This window comes from Mustela nigripes, chromosome 10, assembly GCF_022355385.1.
Source record: "Mustela nigripes isolate SB6536 chromosome 10, MUSNIG.SB6536, whole genome shotgun sequence".
Taxonomy (NCBI): domain Eukaryota; kingdom Metazoa; phylum Chordata; class Mammalia; order Carnivora; family Mustelidae; genus Mustela; species Mustela nigripes.
The window spans coordinates 2,118,460-2,139,467 of NC_081566.1; the positions used below are offsets into that span (position 1 = coordinate 2,118,460).

At 36.8% G+C, this 21,008-nt stretch overlaps 1 protein-coding gene across 5 annotated transcripts in view; it reads right to left on the reverse strand.

Moving 5' to 3' along the window:
- KIFAP3 (kinesin associated protein 3) overlaps positions 1 to 21,008 on the reverse strand; it is a 163,948-nt gene that overhangs the window by 82,042 nt on the left and 60,898 nt on the right. For all 5 annotated transcript variants that reach the window (XM_059412420.1, XM_059412424.1, XM_059412423.1 and 2 more), the window contains exon 10: positions 15,783 to 15,945. In XM_059412420.1, coding sequence (XP_059268403.1) covers positions 15,783 to 15,945 — 163 coding nt within the window. The remainder of the gene's footprint in view (positions 1 to 15,782; positions 15,946 to 21,008) is intronic.

The window sequence follows — 21,008 nt, forward strand, 5'->3', positions numbered from 1 at the left end:
TTTCCGCTTCTGCAGTAGACCCAGCCCAACACTTTGTAAAAAGAGAGTGAGAACACAAGTTGTGGGCCACATTATTAGCCAGATTCTCATTCTCTTCTGCACTCCGTGTCTTCATTCAAAGTAGAAAACTCCCTTTGAAGTCACAAAGGCCCCATGAGAAGATAAAATACATGCCCAGTATGATTAGACAGCTTTAGTCTAAACTTGAACTTGGAGATTAATTTTTAAGATTGCAACTATATGGATAGTTGCCTGTTTCAGAATAAATTGTTCACAGTCAAGCATAGAAAAGATTTGAGATGAACAGATAAAAACCAAGAGTTTTTAATCATGAATTGAAGGATGAAAATTATAGAATTTATAGGTTATAATGATCAGTAGAAAACAAGTGTAAAAATGGTTTTCTGATACAGTGCTTCATGGACGACTTTTGTGTCCAATTACTTAATTTAAAAATTGTAAGAAACTAAAATTTTAAACGTACCATTAAACTCAACAGCTCAGTCAAATTAGGAGGTATTCACTAAGTAAGTACTCTAAAATACAACACTTTTGATGCATTTTCATTTGTTTTCTGTAGGTACATTTAGCTGTCATTTATTTTTCAAATATTTTCAACATATTTCAATTATTATCTTGTCTGTAGTAGTCTTTTATTACATCCAGAGCATACGACAACAATTTATTTATAATACACCCTACAAAATGTGCACACTTATGGTACAAAAGATAGGGGACAAAATAAAGCCCTTAACAATGACTGCTTTCCAGCCTAGAGGTCCACACCATAGACTTAATGTGCTTTGGTCAGCTTTTACCATGTAGAAATGGAGACACCCCAGGCAAAATTCACACACAGAGTATTGGAACCAGCTGGTGATAGAAGAATCCTAAGAAAAAAGGCTCTTGATTTAATTGGGAAAACAGGAGGAAGCATAAATTTTACTGCCATTAATAACTTCAAGCAATCTTGATATGACTCTACCTCACTCTGACGGCTAAACATGTGCTTTTTGTTAAAGTGTTTGCCACATCTGACCCCTATTGTTTGCTCACTTGATCAGGTAAGAAAATGTAGGTTTATTTATAGGATAAATGAGGCCTATTAAAATTGAGCAACAGTGCAGTGGTCTATGAGGAGCTGCATACTGAAACAGATGTGTGAAATTCCGTAACAGTTTTGTAATAAAGAGGCCAAATGAAAATTTTTTAAAAAGTCTACCTTAAGTTTCTTAAACTGTCATAAAGCCTACCTAGTTTTTTAAAAATGGAAAACACCTCCTAATTAGAAAACGTATTATTTTGACAATTTCCAAACAGCACTTATAAATCACATGTGAAAGTGACTAATACAAGTTAGGCACTTGATGGATATTTACTGAGTATGAGTTTGATCATTAGCTACTATTATCAATATTGAAAAGCTAGTTTTTAATAAGCCAAAAAAAGGCCATTTACTAACTACTACTCTCTTCATAAAATAAAGACACTTTATTTTGTTTTTGAACAAATATGCTGTGTATCTAAAAATTTTGAAATTTTGTTTCTTAATTCTAGAATGGGTTTAATATAATAAAAGTGAAGTCATATTAATTATAATGAAAAACAAATTAACAGTATAAGGGAATTTCAAAGATGTTCAGAACTTTTAAAATTTTCTTTTAAGAACATATGACAGAATGGTCAAAAGAAATAACCCTTATTTTTAAGTGATCAAAGTTTAGAGTCCAACAGTATCTGTTCTGGTGATCTCCCACAATAAGGGAAATCAGACTTGTCTCAACTGGAAGAAATCACACATTTATCACTTAACTCTTGACCTGGTCTGACTCGCTACATGCTGATAAAATCTTTCTACAGCCTTGGAAAATGCTCTGAAACCCAGATTACCAATGTAATCTAGATCAAGATGAATCAGGTGCCATTTTTACTCTCAAAACAATTTTGGGTCTACTGAGAATGCAGAAGCATTCAAATCCATTTAGAACACCTTAGAAACCCTAATTTATCTTCCAGTGAAGAGGATCTGGTCTAATATTACTCTGACTAGAATTTGGGCTTTTTGAAATGATTCATGCGGAATTATGAAACAGGCATGGCAGTGTACTACTGAATCTCCAGACCCTGATTTTCCTGCCATAACCAATAAAATTAGCTGCAGCACAAACCAGCCATGCCTCACAACTTTCAGATTCAGAAGAATCAAAATTTGTACAGATAGGAATCTGAATCAAGATTTAAATTATGGACCAATCTTTCATACTAGTTATATTCAGTGCTATGCATGTATCAGTGCCCTGGTGCCTCTGGTGATTAAAGGGCAACTTGAAGAAAGATGTCTGGGCTAGTTAACATTTTAAGTTAACCTGCACACAGACTTATAAATCACATGTGAAAGTGCTAATACAAGTTAGGCACTTGATGGATATTTATGAGTATGATTTTGATCATTAGCTATTATTATTATTATAAATATTGAAAAGCTAACAACATCTCTAGGTAACATTGCTAATTCCTCAGTTTTTTTGGGAAACATTCTCATCTCTGCTTATTAATGAACTAAACAAGAATCCCTAGGATTCAACAATTGTTTGTTTTGTTTTGTTTTTTCAGAATCTTTCAAAAGTTTTTATTTTGGGGCACCTGGGTGGCTCAGTGGGTTAAGCCACTGCCTTCAGCTCAGGTCATGATCTCAGGGTGCTGGGATCGAGCCCTGCATTGGGCTCCCTGCTCAGTGAGGAGCCTGCTTCCCCCTCTCTCTCCTTGCCTGCCTCTCTGCCTACTTGTGATATCTGTCTGTCAAATAAATCAATAAAATCTTTAAAAAACAGTTTTTATTTTAATCCCAGATCGTTAGTGTACAGTGTTCTATCAGTTCCAGGTGGACAGCACAGTGATTCAACACTCCACACAGCACACGGTGCTCACCATGACAAGCAGGCTCCTTCATCCCCATCACCTAGTTCACCCATCCCCACCCCCTCCCCTCTAGCAACCATCGTTTGTTCTCTGTAGTTAAGAGCTGTGTCCTACATTTTTCCTTTTGCCTGTTTTGTTTCTTAAATTCCACATATAACTGACATCATATGGTATTTGTCTTTCTCTGACTGAATTATTTTACTTAGGATTATACTCTCTAGTTCTTTTCATGCTGTTGCAAATGGCAAGATCTCATCCTTTTTTATGGGTAATACTTCACTCTGTGTGTGTGTGTACGCTTCCATGTCACGGCTCCCGTAAATAATGCCGCCATAAACACAGGGTGCATGTACAGATTTCTGAACAGTACGCTAATCTAAGATCAAACCTGTCTTTCCATTTTTTTGAATAGTGCTTCTCAAATGATCTGTGGTGGAGGGTCAGGTTTTAGTTTTCCTCCCATGTATCAATGGTCAATACTTTTATGGAGTATAATAAAATTAAATTAAGCAAAATATATGCAAAATAGAGGTTTAAAAATATTACATTCAGCAGACATAATATTATTTGAGTAAGTTGCTCTAAGTTGTCTAAACACTTGTTCTTGATTTCTAGATTTACTTAGACCAGTAACTGACTGTGCATTAGTTGCTACACCACACTTGGGAGTTACCACTGTGCCTTGAGTTACACAATTCATTAAAGAACTCTATATTATGTAATCGAAATTAAAGTGCTATTTCAAGGTTTCAAACAAACCCCTACAACCAGGCATAGTCAAAACTATGAAGTAACAAGACTTTTTCTGTGCTCATTTTTTTCACTTAGCAACCATTAGCCCCTCAAACCTTCCCTTTCTTTTTCTTCCTCCATACCGAAGCTTCACATTTGTAGAAGGCTTTCTAGTTATGACCTAAGTAGATATCAATTCTCCTATCAGATTTGCGCAACAATCCCATAAGATGGATTTTCTAAACAAAAGGCTCAAATCTATTGACTTGCTTTATGTCACTTAAGCAATAAGGAGTGAAGGGAAAGAAGAAAACTCAAGCCAGCTCTTAAATGTTCATTCCTTTCATCCAATGTCCTACCAAATATTTACTGAGAACCAACCACGTGTCAGGCATTGTTGTAGGCACTGGAAATACAGGCATGAGTAAGAGTGATACAAATCCACATTTTCATGGGTTGATAGTCTTTGGGGACTGGTGGGAATGGTGCGGATGGTGTGTGGTGAAGACAATAAATAAAATAATTACATGAAAGATAGATCAAGAGTAACACAAGGAAAAGGAGAAAGAGTACATCAGAAGCTGAAGGATGAAATCTTACATAGGATAACCTGAGAGCAAAGCCCTTTCATAAGGAAATGGACCATGCAAAAAACTAGAAAAGACATGCTGGGCAGAAGGAAAGGCAGTACAAAGGTCCTGGGGTAGGAGTGTCACTACTAAGGTCAAGGATTAGCAAGGAGGCCAATGTGCTTTCAGCAGAAAGAACAACAACAAAAAAAAAGAGTACTAGAAGATGTAGTTACAGAAGTACGGAGCTAGGAGAGACATTTGTAGGCCATTGTAAGGACTTTGGTTCTGCCTCTGAGATAGGAAGTCATTAAGTCATTAAAGATTTTTGAGCAGAGGAATATGCCATGATTCAACTCATGGCATAAATTTTAAATTAAATTTTAATTTTAATGAAATCACTCTTGTGTGCTGTGTTAAAAAGAGAATGTGGGGCAAGGGTAGAAGCGCAAAGACCAGTTAGGATGGCACTGTGTTAAACCAGGAAGGAGAAGAGGGTGTCAAGGAGCAGGGTGGTAGCAGCCATATATATATATATATATATATATATATATATATATATATATATATATATATATATATATATACAAAAATTTTTTTAAGATTTTATTTACTTATTTATTTGTGAGAGACAGAGAGAGAGAGAAAGAGAGAGAGAGTGTGTGCACAAGCAGGCAGAGCTGCAGGCAGAGGCAGAGAGAGAAGCAGGCTCCCCGCCGAGCAAGGAGCCTGATGCGGGACTCGCTCCCCACACCCTGAGATCATGACCTGAGCTGAAGGCAGTGGCTTAACCGACTGAGCCACCCAGGTGTCCCAGCAGCTACATTTTGAAGACTGCTGACTGCACAAACAGACTGGATGCAGGGAAGGAGGGAAAAACAGAAATCGAGGAGAACTTCCCCAGGCTGGGTCAGTTAATTAGAAAGAGAAAGTTGCCATTTATATAGAGAGAAAAGACTGTGAAAGCATGATGACTGGGGCTGGTGTGTATCAGAAGCTTGATTTTGAACATATCACATCTCAGACGCTAATTAGGCATCCAAGTGGTAATGTCTGGAGTAAGGAAATCAGAGAAAAGGCTGGACTGTCTTTCTCTTTGTGTTCCGGAGTCATCAGTTTAGGCAGATGACTCCAATAGTTAAACAGGATGCAGTCACCAAGAGAGTTAGTACAGACAGAAAAATTCTAAGGACTAAGCCCTTGGAGACAGTCTGAGGCTTAGAGACTGGAGGGAAGAGGCGGGAACAGAAAAGGAGACTGGGAAGGACTGGATTCTTAGGAGGGAAACCAGAAGAGTATTGTGTCCCGGAAAATCAATGAGAAAAGATGAGGAGAGAAACTGTATCAAGTGCTGTTCACAGACTGAGTACGATGTGTGCCGGACACGACCACCGGGTTTAGCAATGCAGAGGCCATTGGAACTTGACCAGAGTAGTGTGACGAGGCATGCGTGTGACAGTCTGACTGGAAAAGATTACGAAGAGTGTAGAGTGGGGAGGAGGGGAACTGAGAGAGGCGTGGCAGGAGAGAAAAGAGGGGAAAGAGAGATGGGGCAGAGAACAGAGAAGAAAGGATATGAACGTATGCACAAAGGAAGAGAGAAACTGGGAGGCAGGAAATGACCCTCATTCTTGGGGCATTCTGCAATAATGTGAAGAAAAGAAGTGGGATAATAGTTGGAAGGTAAAAGAGAGACGTCAAAGTCAGGAAGAATCTTTATTAAGATGGAAGAGATAACAGTGTATTTGTATGTTAGTGGAATGATCTTCTAGAGAAGGAAAATTAATGCAGGAGAGGAAAATTGCTGCAATGAGAACCCTGAGAAAGTGACAGGGAATGGGCGGGAGCGGGAAGGCTGGCCTGTGGCAAGAGCAGGAGCAAGTTCATCCATAATCATGGAGGGAAGCAAAGTACAGACCAGAGGCAGGAGGGTTAAGTGTGGTAATAGCAACTCATGGAGGTTCTTGGCACTGCTTCTACTTTCTCAGTGAGACAGGAAGCAACAAGGTCATGAGCGGAGGATGAGGTGTTCGATTTATGTGAAGGTACAGGAATCAAATTCTCACTTGGGAGAGTGGGAGAACGACCAGACAAAGAAGATGCAGTGTGACTGCTGTTTTTCATAAAATATTTATGTTAACATGTAGCAGGTTTGCTATTTGAAGATGAATATTTAAATTTTGTGTCGATTTTAATCATGAATACAATAAATATCCACAGACATAACCCCTCATGAAAAAAAAGCTCCTTGGGGCTCCTTGATAATTTTTAAGGGTGTTAAAGGGGTCCTGACACCAAAAGTTTAAAAACTGATGCTCTAATCATTGAATTCCTACAGTATCCTAATAAACAAGGAAAACTTACAAAATAGTGGAAAAATTGGGAAAAGTGGTGGTTACCTATAATTTACAGATAGCTATCTAATCTGTTTAATCATTATGCTGGCTGTGCCTGTTCCATTTTTGTTTTAACAATGCAAAATTTCATATATGTAGGATGAGACCTGCAAATTTTATAAGGTTTATTCCCTTGAGTTTAAATTCCGCTGAAAATCAAGTTAAAAATTGAAAAGCTGACATGAAAACTCAGAACATCACTCAACTGAAAATACAGATCAGTATCATTCACACAGGAGAAAGAATACGGTAGATAAACTCAAGGGGCGCCTGAGTGGTTTGGTCGTTAACCCTCTACCTTCAGCTCAGGTCAGGATTGGGGGCTCTCTGCTCGGCGGGGAGCCTGCTTCCCCCTCTCTCTCTGCCTACTTGTGATCTCTCTCTGTCAAATACATAAATAAAATCTTTAAAAAAATAAATAAACTCAAAATTGTTCAAAAGAGTTCACCAGTGAAACCTGGTGGTTTTATTTTTTTTCAACTACTGATTATGCTTTCCGTAATACACTGTCTCTGTCATTATGTGATGTTTAAGCTTTATGAACAAACTATGTCATGATGATCCAAGCTCTTCCAAGAATACTTTGGTTGTGAATTTATGCTTGCTTCTATAACTATCATCATTCCCAAGCACATCAAACAGAACTTAGCTTATGAAACATCCGCACCAAAGCAACTGAGGGCTGCAAGAACATTTGCCTGGTGCATCAGACAAAAAGCTAAGAAAATTTAGTTTTCAAGTTATTTTTGAAACACTATCAGTGCATTTTCCAGGAAACCAAAGAACACACTATGACAAAGAATTTCCTTGCCATCTCCCAACCCAGGATATTCTGACATAAGGAAGCACTCTTGAGACACATCAAGGCCAAATAGCTGAAGGAGTCATGTCAGGGAATTTTTTTTTTTTTTAAATGATTTGATTCTTAGGTGAGCAAAAAAACCCTTTAAACACTTAAAGATTAATTCAACACCACAAAAAAAAAAACTGACTAAACTAACAATTGGATAAATAAAACCAAACTTTTTAGGTCCAATTTAATTTGCATATAATCACATTTGCTGAAACCGTTGGCTATGATAGGTCTCCCAGATGGTAACATCAAGTTAGTAGGCATAGGAAATTATGTGTCAAGTGTGGGGATAAATAGATAATTGACATTGAGCTAATAAGCAGAGTTAAATTTAGGATTCTTATGAAGTTTTATGAAAGAAACATATAAAAAATAAAGTAAGAATTGAGTAATTTCAGTGGTATTTAAGAAAAGCAAAACAAAGAAATATTTAGATACAAGATTTCTCATGGATACAAATAAAATTTCTGAAACCTTTTGGGACCTAATGCCTTCCTTCTCAGTGCCTAGGAAAAGATCAAGACTATACAAAGAAATTTCAGGGTAAATGGAAAAAGAAAATTTTAAGTAATGATTTCAAAACTTCTTTATTAATCCCTTTATGTGTCCCTAATGTCAAAGAAAAAGTGAAATTCAAAATCCCTAAATAAATGCTTTACATAACAAAATTTTGAAATAATATTTGGTTCTGTTGCATTACCTTTCACTCAGAGCCTCACAAGGCAAAAAACTGAACTATAACAAAACTTCACCTCTGCCTTTAATAATAATTCAAATCACACAATCTTCCTCTAGTACATATTTTTTTTCAGCTATTCGGCAATTCATGCAACAGCAGGGGTCGCAATGTACTAGTTAAATGTTTCAGGAAAGGCAAGAAGGGGATTAAATGTTCAAATAGCGCAGCTTTACTAGAACCCGAAAGACTCATGATTCATTGTACTCTAGTTAAAATAATCTCTTATTAATGAAAAGATTTCACAATTATGGAATCCCCAAATAATAGTAAAGAAAACCTACTTAAAATCTGATAGCACTTCCAGTTGAAACAGCATCCCTCAAAAATCATTTCCAAAAAGTTCTACCACATGTATAGCCCTACAAAAGTGGTTTTACATTTTTTGCATCTTTTAAAAAAATAAGTAATTGCTATATATAAAATAGGCAATTCTTTAACTCAGTTAGCAACTTGAACATATATTAAACTGAATTTCTTTCTAAAAAAACAAAACAAAACCCAAGCTGACCACTCGTACTCTACCCTATGCTCTTTAATTCCTTCTCTATGACTACAATGAAGAAAATGTACCCCAAATTCTTCAAATATTTGATTTACAAAAGGTTTTTTCCATTATAAAAATTCCAATTCCATGGAATCACTTTACACTACTTGCCAAGAATAACTTAGAAATATTTATATGATCTACTGTATAACACATAAAAAATCCAGCAGAGACAATGACTGATATTCTTGAAGATTTGATGAGAAAGTAGTGTAATCACTTTCTCTTAGTTCATTGTTTTCTTTTTTTTTTTTTTTTAAGCCCCCATGTTGCATCACCACTTCCTCATATCAGGGAGATCATATGATAGTTGTCTTTCTCTGCTTGACTTATTTCGCTAAGCATGATACGCTCTAGTTCCATCCATGTTGTCGCAAATGGCAAGATTTCATTTCTTTTGATGGCTGCAATTGCACTATTGGGTATTTACCCTAAAGATACAAACATAGTGATCCAAAGGGGCACGTGCACCTGAATGTTTATAGCAGCAATGTCCACAATAGCCAAACTATGGAAAGAACCTAGATGTCCATCAACAGATGAATAGTTCACTGTTTTCTAAATGAATGTCAAATCAATCAAAGAACATAAAATTAATGAGTTAGTCATACGTGGAATAAAAAATGGAAGAGAATAGAAAATACAGTTCACTGCACATAGAAATGGTAAATACTGCTTTGTGAACATTCAGAAAATTAGTATGTTAAAATCTAACATATAATAAAATATGTATATTAATATGCACACATGGATATATATATACATGAATACCATATTATACTTGTGAGTACTAGATTGTAGTTATAAATTATTACAGACTACAATAAAAGATGTTTGAAAGTCACTGCTCTATACTAATTATATCCTATCCCTTTAAAACCTATGCTCTCTATAATGCTTCTTTACTACAACTTCTATATAATTGTAGTGGCAAAAGACCAGAAATATTATATATATCACTGAACTAGTCAGTTGAGAAGTTTAGTTTATTGTGTTAGGAGTTAATGATTTAATTTTCCACACAAGTAACATATAAATTAACAAGTGTAAAAATGACTATTCTGTTATTAATCATTTATCAGGAAATCACTTACACACTAAGTATAATTTCTTTGGATACAACAGAGAGAACAATTAAGCAAAATAGGTTTCTTCACAGTTAAAAGAAATGTTCCAAAGTCCATGCAATAAACATTACTAGGAGGAGTATGTAACTGGGAAGAAAACCCTTTGGGCATTCATTTGGAATTCATTTCTAACAAAATATACAGTTCAAATAAGCTCAGTTGTCAGTTTCCAAAACCATGGGAGATTAGAAATAGATCATTAGAGGAGAGGAAAATTGCTGCTATAGAACTGCAGCTGGTACAGAAGGAATGAGAAGTGACAACTAAAAGTAAGAGGGGGGAAAGAGAAAACCTATATATAAAATTTAAAGTACATAGAATTTTGGAACCATTTAGCAAAGGGAAATAATTGAGCACAGTAATATTTACACTCTTGTATAATAAATTATTTTCAAAACTACAAACTCAAATCAATGATTTAAAAAACAGTCACAACTAATACTCATAAAAGCACTTGAACCTAAGTACTCTGGCTCCAAAGCCCACGGTATTCACCTACACAATACTTCTCAATACAAATTTAAATTGTTTATGGTATTAGAGTACAGTTAAGAAAATATTTGGGTATTATAGAGGGCACGGATTGCATGGAGCACTGGGTGTGGTGCAAAAATAATGAATACTGTTTTTGCTGAAAATAAATAAAAAGTAAATTTTAAAAAAAGGAAAATATTTATGAAAAGAAAGATGTAAGCAATTTGAAAGACCTTTATATAAAATGATTAAATGCCCTTAATGGTATTAGCCAAGAAAACTTACCTACCAAAAAGACCCATTCCTGGATAGCTACAGTTTGTATTCCATGTAGTTTCTCATATTTGTAATTTCTTATCACTCACTGTACTCTCACCCAATCCCTCCTTACTACTGTGCACTATTTTCTATATACTGAGATGAGAAAGCTGACAGGTCACAAAAGCTGCACAGCAGCACATAGCTAACACCGACAAAGCCAGGACTCCGGTTCGGGTAGCACGGCTCCAGAACGCCAGCTGTTAATCAATGCGCTTGGTGCTACAGCCCTTGCCAGGTACACAACACAGGGTAGAATTGCTATAATGTCTCAGGACATAATTTCCAAGAGACTCTGGTCAACCTGGAAACCCAGCTAGACTGAAATTCAGGGCACCTGGCTGGCTCAGTCAGTAGTGTGTGTGTGTGATGACTCTTGATCTCGGGGCTCTGAGTTCAAACCTCATGGTGGGTGTAGAGATGACTTAAAAATAAAAATCTTTAAAAAAATAAAAATTCAAGTGAAATGAGTTAATTGGAGAAAGACAACTATCATATGATCTCCCTGATATGAGGAAGTGGAGATGCAACGTGGGGGGTTTGGGGTTAGGAAAAGAATAAATGAAACAAGATGGGATGGGGAGGGAGACAAAGCCTAAGAGACTCTTCATCTCACAAAACAAACTGAGGGTTGCCGGGGGGAGTGGGGTAGGGAGAGGGTGGTGGGGTTATGGACACTGGGGAGGGCATGTGCGATGGTGAGTGCTGTGAAATATGTAAACGTGGCAATTCACAGACTTGTACCCCTGGGGCTAATAATACATTATATGTTTACAAAAAATTTTTTAAATTATCAAAAAACATAAATAAAGGGGCGCCTGGGTGGCTCAGTGGGTTAAAGCCTCTGCTTTCGGCTCAGGTCATGATCCCAGGGTCCTGGGATCGAGCCCCACATCGGGCTCTCTGCTCAGCAGGGAGCCTGCTTCCTCCTCTCTCTCTCTCTGCCTCTCTGCCTACTTGTGATCTCTGTCTGTCAAATAAATAAATAAATCTTTAAAAAAAAATTAAAAAACATAAATAAAAATTCAGAAAAACTGGAAAATACCTTTCAGGAGTGTTAGGTTGCCTGCTCACCAGCTTTCCAGTACTAATCCTTCCAAGCACTTGCCACCTACTTCAAGTCTGGTATGGCCATATGACTTGCTGTTATCAATGGAAATATCAACAAAAATTGTATTTGTCACGTCAGCATGAAAGCCTTCAAGACAAGTTTGCCAATCTCCATTTTCTATTTCCTCCTTTCCTGGTGCCACGTCGAGGTTCTGTTAGTTTTGGTCTCTGACTGATGCTAACGTGAGCCAACACTTTCTTTTTATTTTATTTATTTATTTTTTTAAGATTTTATGTATTTATTTGACAGAGAGAAATCACAAGTAGATGGAGAGGCAGGCAGAGAGAAAGAGGGAAGCAGGTTCCCGGCTGAGCAGAGAGCCGGATGCGAGACTCGATCCCAGGACCCTGAGATCATGACCTGAGCCGAAGGCAGCAGCTTAACCCACTGAGCCACCCAGGTGCCCCGGGCCAACACTTTCTACTCACTCATTGTGGATATATAATAGGAGCAAGAAGTAAATCTGTTTTAAGCCACCGAGATCTCAAGGTTGGTTTATTAGTAATCATAGCCTTACCTTCCACTAATAAATTTGACAGGTTTTTCCTGGGAAGTGATGAATAAAGGGCTATTTTAGGGTCATAATAAATACAAACAATTGTAAAGTTTACAAAATGGTTAAGTTCTAAAGATTTATATTGAAATCAGTTACCTGGATTTTGGAACATTTTTTTTTCCTATAAGCCCACCTTATAAAAGGCCTACAGAAGCTGATTTAACTCATAATTTAAATGAAAAAGAGTAGGAAATAATAGTGACTTTAAAATAATTAAAAGAATGTGAGATAAGTAAATAAATGTAAACCTGTGGATATTCAAAATACAGACACTGAAGCATTTTATAGAAGTTAAGGGTACTGTTCTCTAGTATATTTGAATTTCTTCTTCAATATGCACATTTTCTCCCTTTCCTTGATCCTAAAGTATCAAAAGATACCCTCTCGTTTGTTATGTATGATTGCCATTGCTTCCATGACATGCACATGGAATAAAAAGGTGGAACCAAGGAAAGTTACTAAGCAAAAGACATATGAACATTAGAAAAAAAGAAATTGTTTAAATTCAATGACTTGTGAGCAATGAAGAAGGGAAAAAAAAGACGAGACATACTGAATCTTTCCCAAAACAGAATGATATCAGAGCCTACTTATTAATGTCCAGATAGATCAACATTGTCATGAGTTAATAAACGATATTGGTTCCTCATACGGCAAAAAGGCTGAGTTATAATCAACTTCTCTTTGCTTTTAATAATTACTCAAAATCAAACTGGGGGCATCACGTTGCCTGATTTCAAGCTATATTACAAAGCTGTGATCACCAAGACAGCATGGTACTGGCACAAAAACAGATACATAGACCAGTGGAACAGAGTAGAGAGCCCAGATATGGACCCTCAACTCTATGGTCAAATAATCTTCAACAAAGCAGGAAAAAAATATCCAGTGGAAAAAAGACAGTCTCTTCAATAAATGGTGCTGAGAAAATTGGACAGCTATGTGTAGAAGAATGAAACTCGACCATTCTCTTACAGCATACACAAAGATAAACTCAAAATGGATTAAAAACCTCAACGTGAGACAGGAATCCACCAAAATCCTAGAGAAGAACATAGGCAGTAACCTGTTTGACATCAGCCACAGCTACTTCTTTCAAGACATGGCTCCAAAGGCAAAGGAAACAAAAGCAAAAATAAACTTTTGGGATTTTATCAAGATCAAAAGCTTCTACACAGCAAAGGAAACAGTCAACAAAAGAAAGGGACAACCCACGGAATGGGAGAAGATATTCGCAAATGACACTACAGACAAAGGGCTATTCAAGATCTATAAAGAACTTTTCAAACTCAAAACCCAAAAAACAATCAAGTCAAAAAATGGGCAGAAGACTTAACAGACACTTTCCCAGTGAAGACATATGAATGGCTGACAGACACATGAAAAAATATTCATCATCAGTAGGCATCAGGGAAATTCAAATCAAAACATTGAGATACCACCTTACACCAGTTAGAATGGCAAAGATTAACAGGGCAGGAAACAACTGTTGGAGAGTATTTGGAGAAAGGGGAACCCTCTTACACCATTGGTGGGAATGCAAGTTGGTGTATTAAATATTATATTTTATGTCATAAAACTTACTATCTGTTAACAAAATATGGACTGGGTATCTTATAAGTAATTTCCCCCAAATCTCTTTTAAATAATTTGTTTTATAAAAGTAGGTCATTCGATACTGAATAAACCAGATGGTTTATGAAGTTCTATGAGATAAGAAGTATGACTTATTCATCTGCATACACTGAGAATCTGACCTTGATACACAATTGATCACAATTCTGCCAGATTTATTAAAAAGGATTCACATGAACTCAATTCAAAGCCCCATCAGTTCTGCCTTTAAAGTTTTCTGTTTCCTTGTTAAATGCATTGCTTTGGTTCCATTTATGGAACCAATTTTTGAAAGTGCTCAACAGTTTCTTCTACAACGTACAAATGTTCTTGGATTGACTGATGAAAGTTTTTCCTATTCTGAGAAAAGGAGTAAGAAATAAGTTTCCTTAAGTATTCCTCTATTTTAAGGGGAGTTGGAGAATTAGATATTTAAATTATAGCTCTGCCTACTCTACTTAATCATGGTCTCCTTAATATAACTATCCAGTGTCATTTATTATAGTAGTTAATAAATCCAATTTTGGCAGCAGATACAAATGAGTCTGAATGTGAGCCTTGCCTGAGTAAAGATATCAGATAGTGATTCCATGAGGTAACATAAATAAAAGTACACAACAAAACGACTGGCATAGTAAACATTCAATAAACATTATTGCTAATATTATAAAGAGCATACTGATGATATCAATGACAGATCATGTTCATAGGTATTAGATAGCTAAGAATAAACAATTTTTTAAAAAGATTTTATTTATTTATTTGAGAGAGAGAGGGCACAAGTGGAGAGGGGTAGAAACAGGGAGAGGGACAAGCAGACTTCCTGCTGAATAGAAAGACCAACTCAGGGTGCAATCCCAGGACCCAGAAATAGTGACCTGAGCCAAAGGCAGGCACTTAAATGACTGAGCCACCCAAGTGTAGCAAGATTAAACTTAATGTTAAGTCATTTCCTACTATTCCACTATTATATTGGTAACTGCTAAAAAAATTTGAAAACATGGCAAAAGCTACCAAAAAAAAAAAAAAATGAATGAAACTGCAGTACTGAAACAAAGGAACAGAGTCTTAAAAAGATGTGTAAGAATTTGTTTTCTGATTTTAAAAAATGGCATTCCATGTAGAGCAAAAAAGCAGGTGGATAGGCATAAAAGAACTTGTTTAGGGAACTGTTTACAGTGTAATATATGTTCAGTATAAACACAGTATAAAGTATATGGTGGGGGGTAGCAGGTGCCTTTTTATAAAGACAATGAACAGATCATAAAGGACTTTATACTCTTGCGAGAAGCATTAAGGATGAGCACAAAAGTTAATTCTTGAATCCATCCATACCATATAAATATCTCACAAACAGCTAAAAGAAAATACTGTATTATTAACTGAATCTGCCAGTACAATATTTTTAACTCAGGCTACCAAAAATTGCCCTTTTGTACTTAATAACAAAAAGGCTGTGGCAATATGTGTGTTGAAAAGTATGGTAGAATATAAGAACTTAAATGATACCCACTTTTTAAAAAAATTGTTGAAGAGAAAATAATTTTTCCTTCTTGCTTCCTTGGTACTTTTATATTTTCAGTTTAGTTTCACTTTCACATGCATAAATGAAGTCAGAGTGAAAAAAGTTTCTATTACATTTCATTCCATGGCACCAGAAATCGTAGCACACGTCACTTTTCATTCATTCAGCTTATTTTTAGTACTAAGTTCGCAATCAAAGAACACAAACTGAATGATCTCTGCTCAGTAGACTTCAACACAGAGCTCAGTTTTCCAACGGTATTGGAGATTTGAAGCAACACTATCATTAATCTTTAAAAGGCATACCTAGGAGTGCAGTGAGTTTGGGAAGCAGCCCAACTTGTACCATCTTATTCCTCAGTCCTGTGTCAAAGGATAAGTTCAGTAAAAGCCGGAGGGTGATATTCAGCAGATCTTCGTGTTCACAAGGTATCATTTTTACCAGTTTTTCAACAATATCCATTTCCACCTATGTAATATAATACAAATGCGGTGAGGTTCTGCTGTACAATAAGACAAAAAGATTGCAGATAATAATTTTTTTATTATTTTTCTACCATCATCTGTATTTTATAATTCTGTGTTCATCTATTTACTCTCATTTCAATCTACAAACTTTTCTAAAATCAAACTTTTGAGAAGAAAAATACATTTTTCCACATCATCCCTTCCTTCCTCAACTTAACAGTGTCAACTGGAAGAAATATTACATTGGGTTCTTGAAAACACATTACTGAATGCCACCTATTAAGGGCCAGGCCCTGTGCTAACTCAAACGAGGTTCCACAATCTACAAAGAGCAGAGAAAGAGAGCAATAATAAATGTAATAAAAATGGAACCCATGAAGTCCTCTGGAAGCAACATGGAAGAACCTACTAAACTACTTAGAGGAGTACAGAAAAGATTTCAAATTAGGAAGTTTTTTAAAATGTGTAATAACTTGATCCCTGGTTAAGAAAGGCAAGGACAATCAAAGAAAAAGCCAGTGCATAGGCACTTAGGCCTAAAAGTACTGGGGCACGGCAAGTCTTTGGTATGGACGTAGTATAAAGTATAAGTTGGGGAGTGACAGGAGTGTATTAAACTGATATTGGACAAATCACAATAAGCTTTTAATGCTCTTCAAAGAACGCCTGAGTGATTTTAAGTCCAGGGGGTGATGTGGTCAAACTGGTGGCATAAAGATAAATGTATCAATACATACGGACATACATAAATACATGCATGAGAAGAACAGACACAAATTAATAAGGGGGCACTATATACAGATAGACTGAAACAGGCAGAGATCTAAAGTAGGTACTTAAGAATATCTTGCATTAGACAGGTCTATGTAATTAAGAAAGGACAGAAAGGCTGAAGAGGAAATAATCCAAGGAAATATGGCCAGAGCATCTGAGTGAGAAGTGAAGAGAAAGCGCTGAAGATGACTTTCAGGTTTCTGGCTTGGTCAATGTGTTGGGGGTCCCCAAGACTACCCCAGGTTTGGTAATTTGCTAGGACTCAGCATATAGTCATCTTCATAACTGCGATTATACCGAAAGGATGCAAAACAAAATCAGAAAAGGGAAAAGGCACATGGAGGCAAAGTCCAGAGGTGAAGCCTCCTAGAATCCTCTCCCCATGGTCACACAGAATGGCTTCAGCACTGAGCTGAGGCTGAGACTCAGTGCCCACAGTCTCTACTGGGGGCTGGTCACATAGGAATCCTCTGCCAGCACAAACTAAAATTCCACACCCAGCAAGCCAGTAGGTGTTCAGCAGTAACTACATTGCTTGTGCAAACTGTTCAGGCATAGTAAACTACCCTTATCCATTAGGGAATAGTGGGAACACTCCTAAAATCCAAGTTCCCAGATGCCAGTCAAGAGTCAGCTTCAGGAGAAGGTCTAAGGAGATCTGTCCCAAGTCCTTCTTTGCTTGTCAATATGGTGGATATTAGTTCATTAACTAAGGTCTATAAATTGAAAAGGTGTCAGACAAACAGGACAAAAAATTATTTCTGTCATATTTAATCTGACCTGATATTCAATGGATATTTGAAAATCTTACAGAACTCAGGAGAGAAGCTGGCCTATAAGTAACAGTTTAAATTCTATGACAGGAGTCAACAAACTATGCCTAGTGGGTCTGATCTGGCCCACCATCTGTTTTCACACAACCTAAGAGCTAAAAATGGTTTTGACTTCTACACTTTTAAATGGCTGAAAAACAAATCAAATGAATAATATGTCATGACACATGAAAAACTGAAATTCAAATTTCAGTTTCCATAAATAAAGTTTCATTGGAGGACAGTCCTATTCATTTGTTTATACCCTATAGCTGCTAACATGCTAGTAGAAAACAGCCATTTACAGAAGAAGTTTGTTGACTCCCTACTCTAGATGATTATAAAATTATTTCAACAGAGCTTGCTTTAGAGTGAAAACACAGAGGACAAAACTTATTTGGTAATCTAAGCCTGTATTCATATTTCTTAAGGTAGCAGTCCGAATAAGTTGTTTATAAAAATATCTCACATCTTTGTTACAAAGGAATGGCTAGAAAGGAGAGAAATTCTTAACACCTATATATGTTTCTTTGATCATTACCAAAAGACTTATAAATAATCTTGCTCTACCTTTTCTTGCATTGGAGGTCTAAAGCATTTATTTATACCACCCTTGACATATATTTTTTTTAAGATTTTTTTTTTTTTTTTTTTTTACTTATTTTAGAGAGAGAGAGAGAGTGCGCGCACAAGCAGGAGGGGCTGAAGGAAAGGGAGATAGACTCTATGCTGAGTGCAGAGCCTGACCCAGGGTTCGATCTCATGACCCTGAGATTATGACCTGAGCTGAAACCAAGAGTTGGGCATTTAACTGAATGTGACACCCAGGCATCCCCACCCTTGCCATATCTTAATTGCAATCTTTCATTGACCTCATAAAAATCACATTACTAGTTGAGTCCTCAATGTTCCTTTCTCCTCTCATTCTATGCTAAGGAGTGAACACTGATTTTTTTTTTTAAAGACTGAATTGACAAAGAACAATGATTCTTCCTTCAAACCTCTATCTCCACAGTCATACTATAATCACATCCAGAGTTCTTCATTAAAAAGTACAAATCCATCTCCAAAGACTCTCTAATTTTGGTTCTCCCTTTCTCCTAGTTTAAGCTCCTAAGTACACGGGGGCAATCATTCATTTGTTAACTTCCTAAAATTTCCACAGGGCCAAGGACAAAAATTTATCAAATTTATACAAAACTCTAATTCTATCACTAGCTTCACTGTTTACTATGAATAACATCTTTTCTAGCTCTGAGGAAAAAAACCTCCTGGATGAACAGAAGGTATTTAATGTTAATTGAAAAGGTAGAGGAAAGAGTGGTCTAGGTGGAAAAAAACCAGCATGTGCAAAGATGACCTGGAAAATTAAGCATTCAAGGAACTCTTCAAAAATTATCCTTCTGACTACAAAGTGGAGAATGTATTGGAAGGAGGCCAGAACAGAAATAGTGAGATAAATTAACATGCTATGGAAGTAGTCAAGTAGAGGCATTAGTGATTAAGAAAAACAGGCAGAACTGTATGTCTAACCCTATGCTGGACGGGGTGGGAGATATAAAGATGAATTAAAAATTACTTTTTCTTTTTTTCTGAAAAAGAAAAAGAAAAGTAGGCAGAACCTCAAAGCTACTCTTAAAATGTAAAAATCTGGACAGGATGTGGGTCCCAACCTAACTGCAAGAAAATTCCACATATAAAATTATAACTTAAAAAATAACTACCAGAGAGCTAAGGTTGCCAGGAAACCAACTCGCCTGATATATAAGGAAATAGGCACCCTCGAGGAGATAAGAGTCATGAGCCTGGTTTATTCAGAGCCGAGCCCTGGAGAAAAACAGAGTTGCCACAGAACTGGAAAAGTCAACTGCATGAAAAATTTTAAACAAACTGTTAACGGTCAGGTGTGAAGCAGCCTGACTACAGTACTGGGAAGCTGCCGATGCTGAGAGTTTGCAACCACTTGGCAAGGTCTTTTCACAAGAAATACTGGGGATAGGACAGGATATGGAAGAAAACTTCCCCCTCAGTAGAGTGGGCCTGGTAGAGTGGGCTGCCACCGGGGAAAAGGCATAAAACCCTGTCCACATCTTTTTCTCCTATTTCCCCTAAAAAACAGAAGACTTAAAAGAAGCTTAAACACTGCCACATCCAAAACACAGGTGAAGCCTCCCTGCAGCTGGGGAAAAGAAACAGAAGAAACCTCCAGAGGAGTGGTGTTGACTGAGGACTTAGGCAGCCCCACTGCTGGGGCTAGCAACTGTAACTATGGACACAAGACTAGGGTAAGACTGACCTAAAGCTAAATTAGAACAACAACTGACCTTGGTACCAAATTAGCAAAAGCTGAGTAACAAGGAATAGCAGCACATTGTTGGGAAAGGGTTAACATGAAGTGAGAGGTCCTCTTTGAAGCACAGATATATCGGGAAAGTCTTAAGTGGAGGGTGGAACATGAACACTGCGAAACCCTCTGCACTGGAAAGACAAAGTCATGTACATGAGTGTGAGCTCATAACGCAGGGAGGGTAACCAAATACAGCTCAACTCCCAACAAGAACGACTTAACCTCAAAAAAAAAAAAAAAATGACTTAACCTCCCACATAAAAGGCCTAGGAAAAAAGGTTTGCCCATTTCCAGACATAAATAGTGTTTATCTCAATCTCGACTCAGCTAATGTGGTATGTAGCTTTCAATCAGACATTATGATACATGAAGAGCAAGAAAACACCCCACTGCAGGCAGTTAACATAACAGACTTAGATATGACCTGTATAATAATCAGAGGATTTAAAACAACATCAAGGAATTATTTAGTAATAATTTAAATGATTAATATGCTTAAGGCTCTACTGGAAAAAATGGATAACATAAATGAACAGAGAATTTGCAGAGAGAAATATACTAAAATTAAACGGAAATGTTAAATATATTAGGAATAACATGGAGGACATTAGAAGGAAGGGAAAAGTGAAGGGGGGAATTGGAGTGGGAGATGAACCATGAGAGACTGTGGAATCCAAAAAAACTGAGGATTTTAGAGGGGAGGGGGGTGGGGCGATGGGTGAGCCCAGTGATGGGTATTAAGGAGGGCACATATTGCATGGAGCACTAGGTATTACACGTAAACAATGCATCTTGGAATACTACATCAAAAACTAATGGTGTACTGTATTGTGACTAACAAAACAATAAAAAAAAGGAAATGTTAAATACACACACACACAAACACACACAATACAGAGATAAAGAAAACCTTCGTGGGCTCATTAGCAGATCCGATATAGATAATGACAGAGTAAGTAAGCCTAGAAGTCGGTCAACTGAAATTTTCCAAATTGAACCAAAAAAAGAAAAAAGAAAAAGAGAGAGAGAGAGAAGATGAAAGGAATAAAACAGTAATATAGTATCTCAGAGCCATGAGACAATATCAAATGGATTAACATGCATAAGCAAAATCCAGTAGAAGAGGGGCAG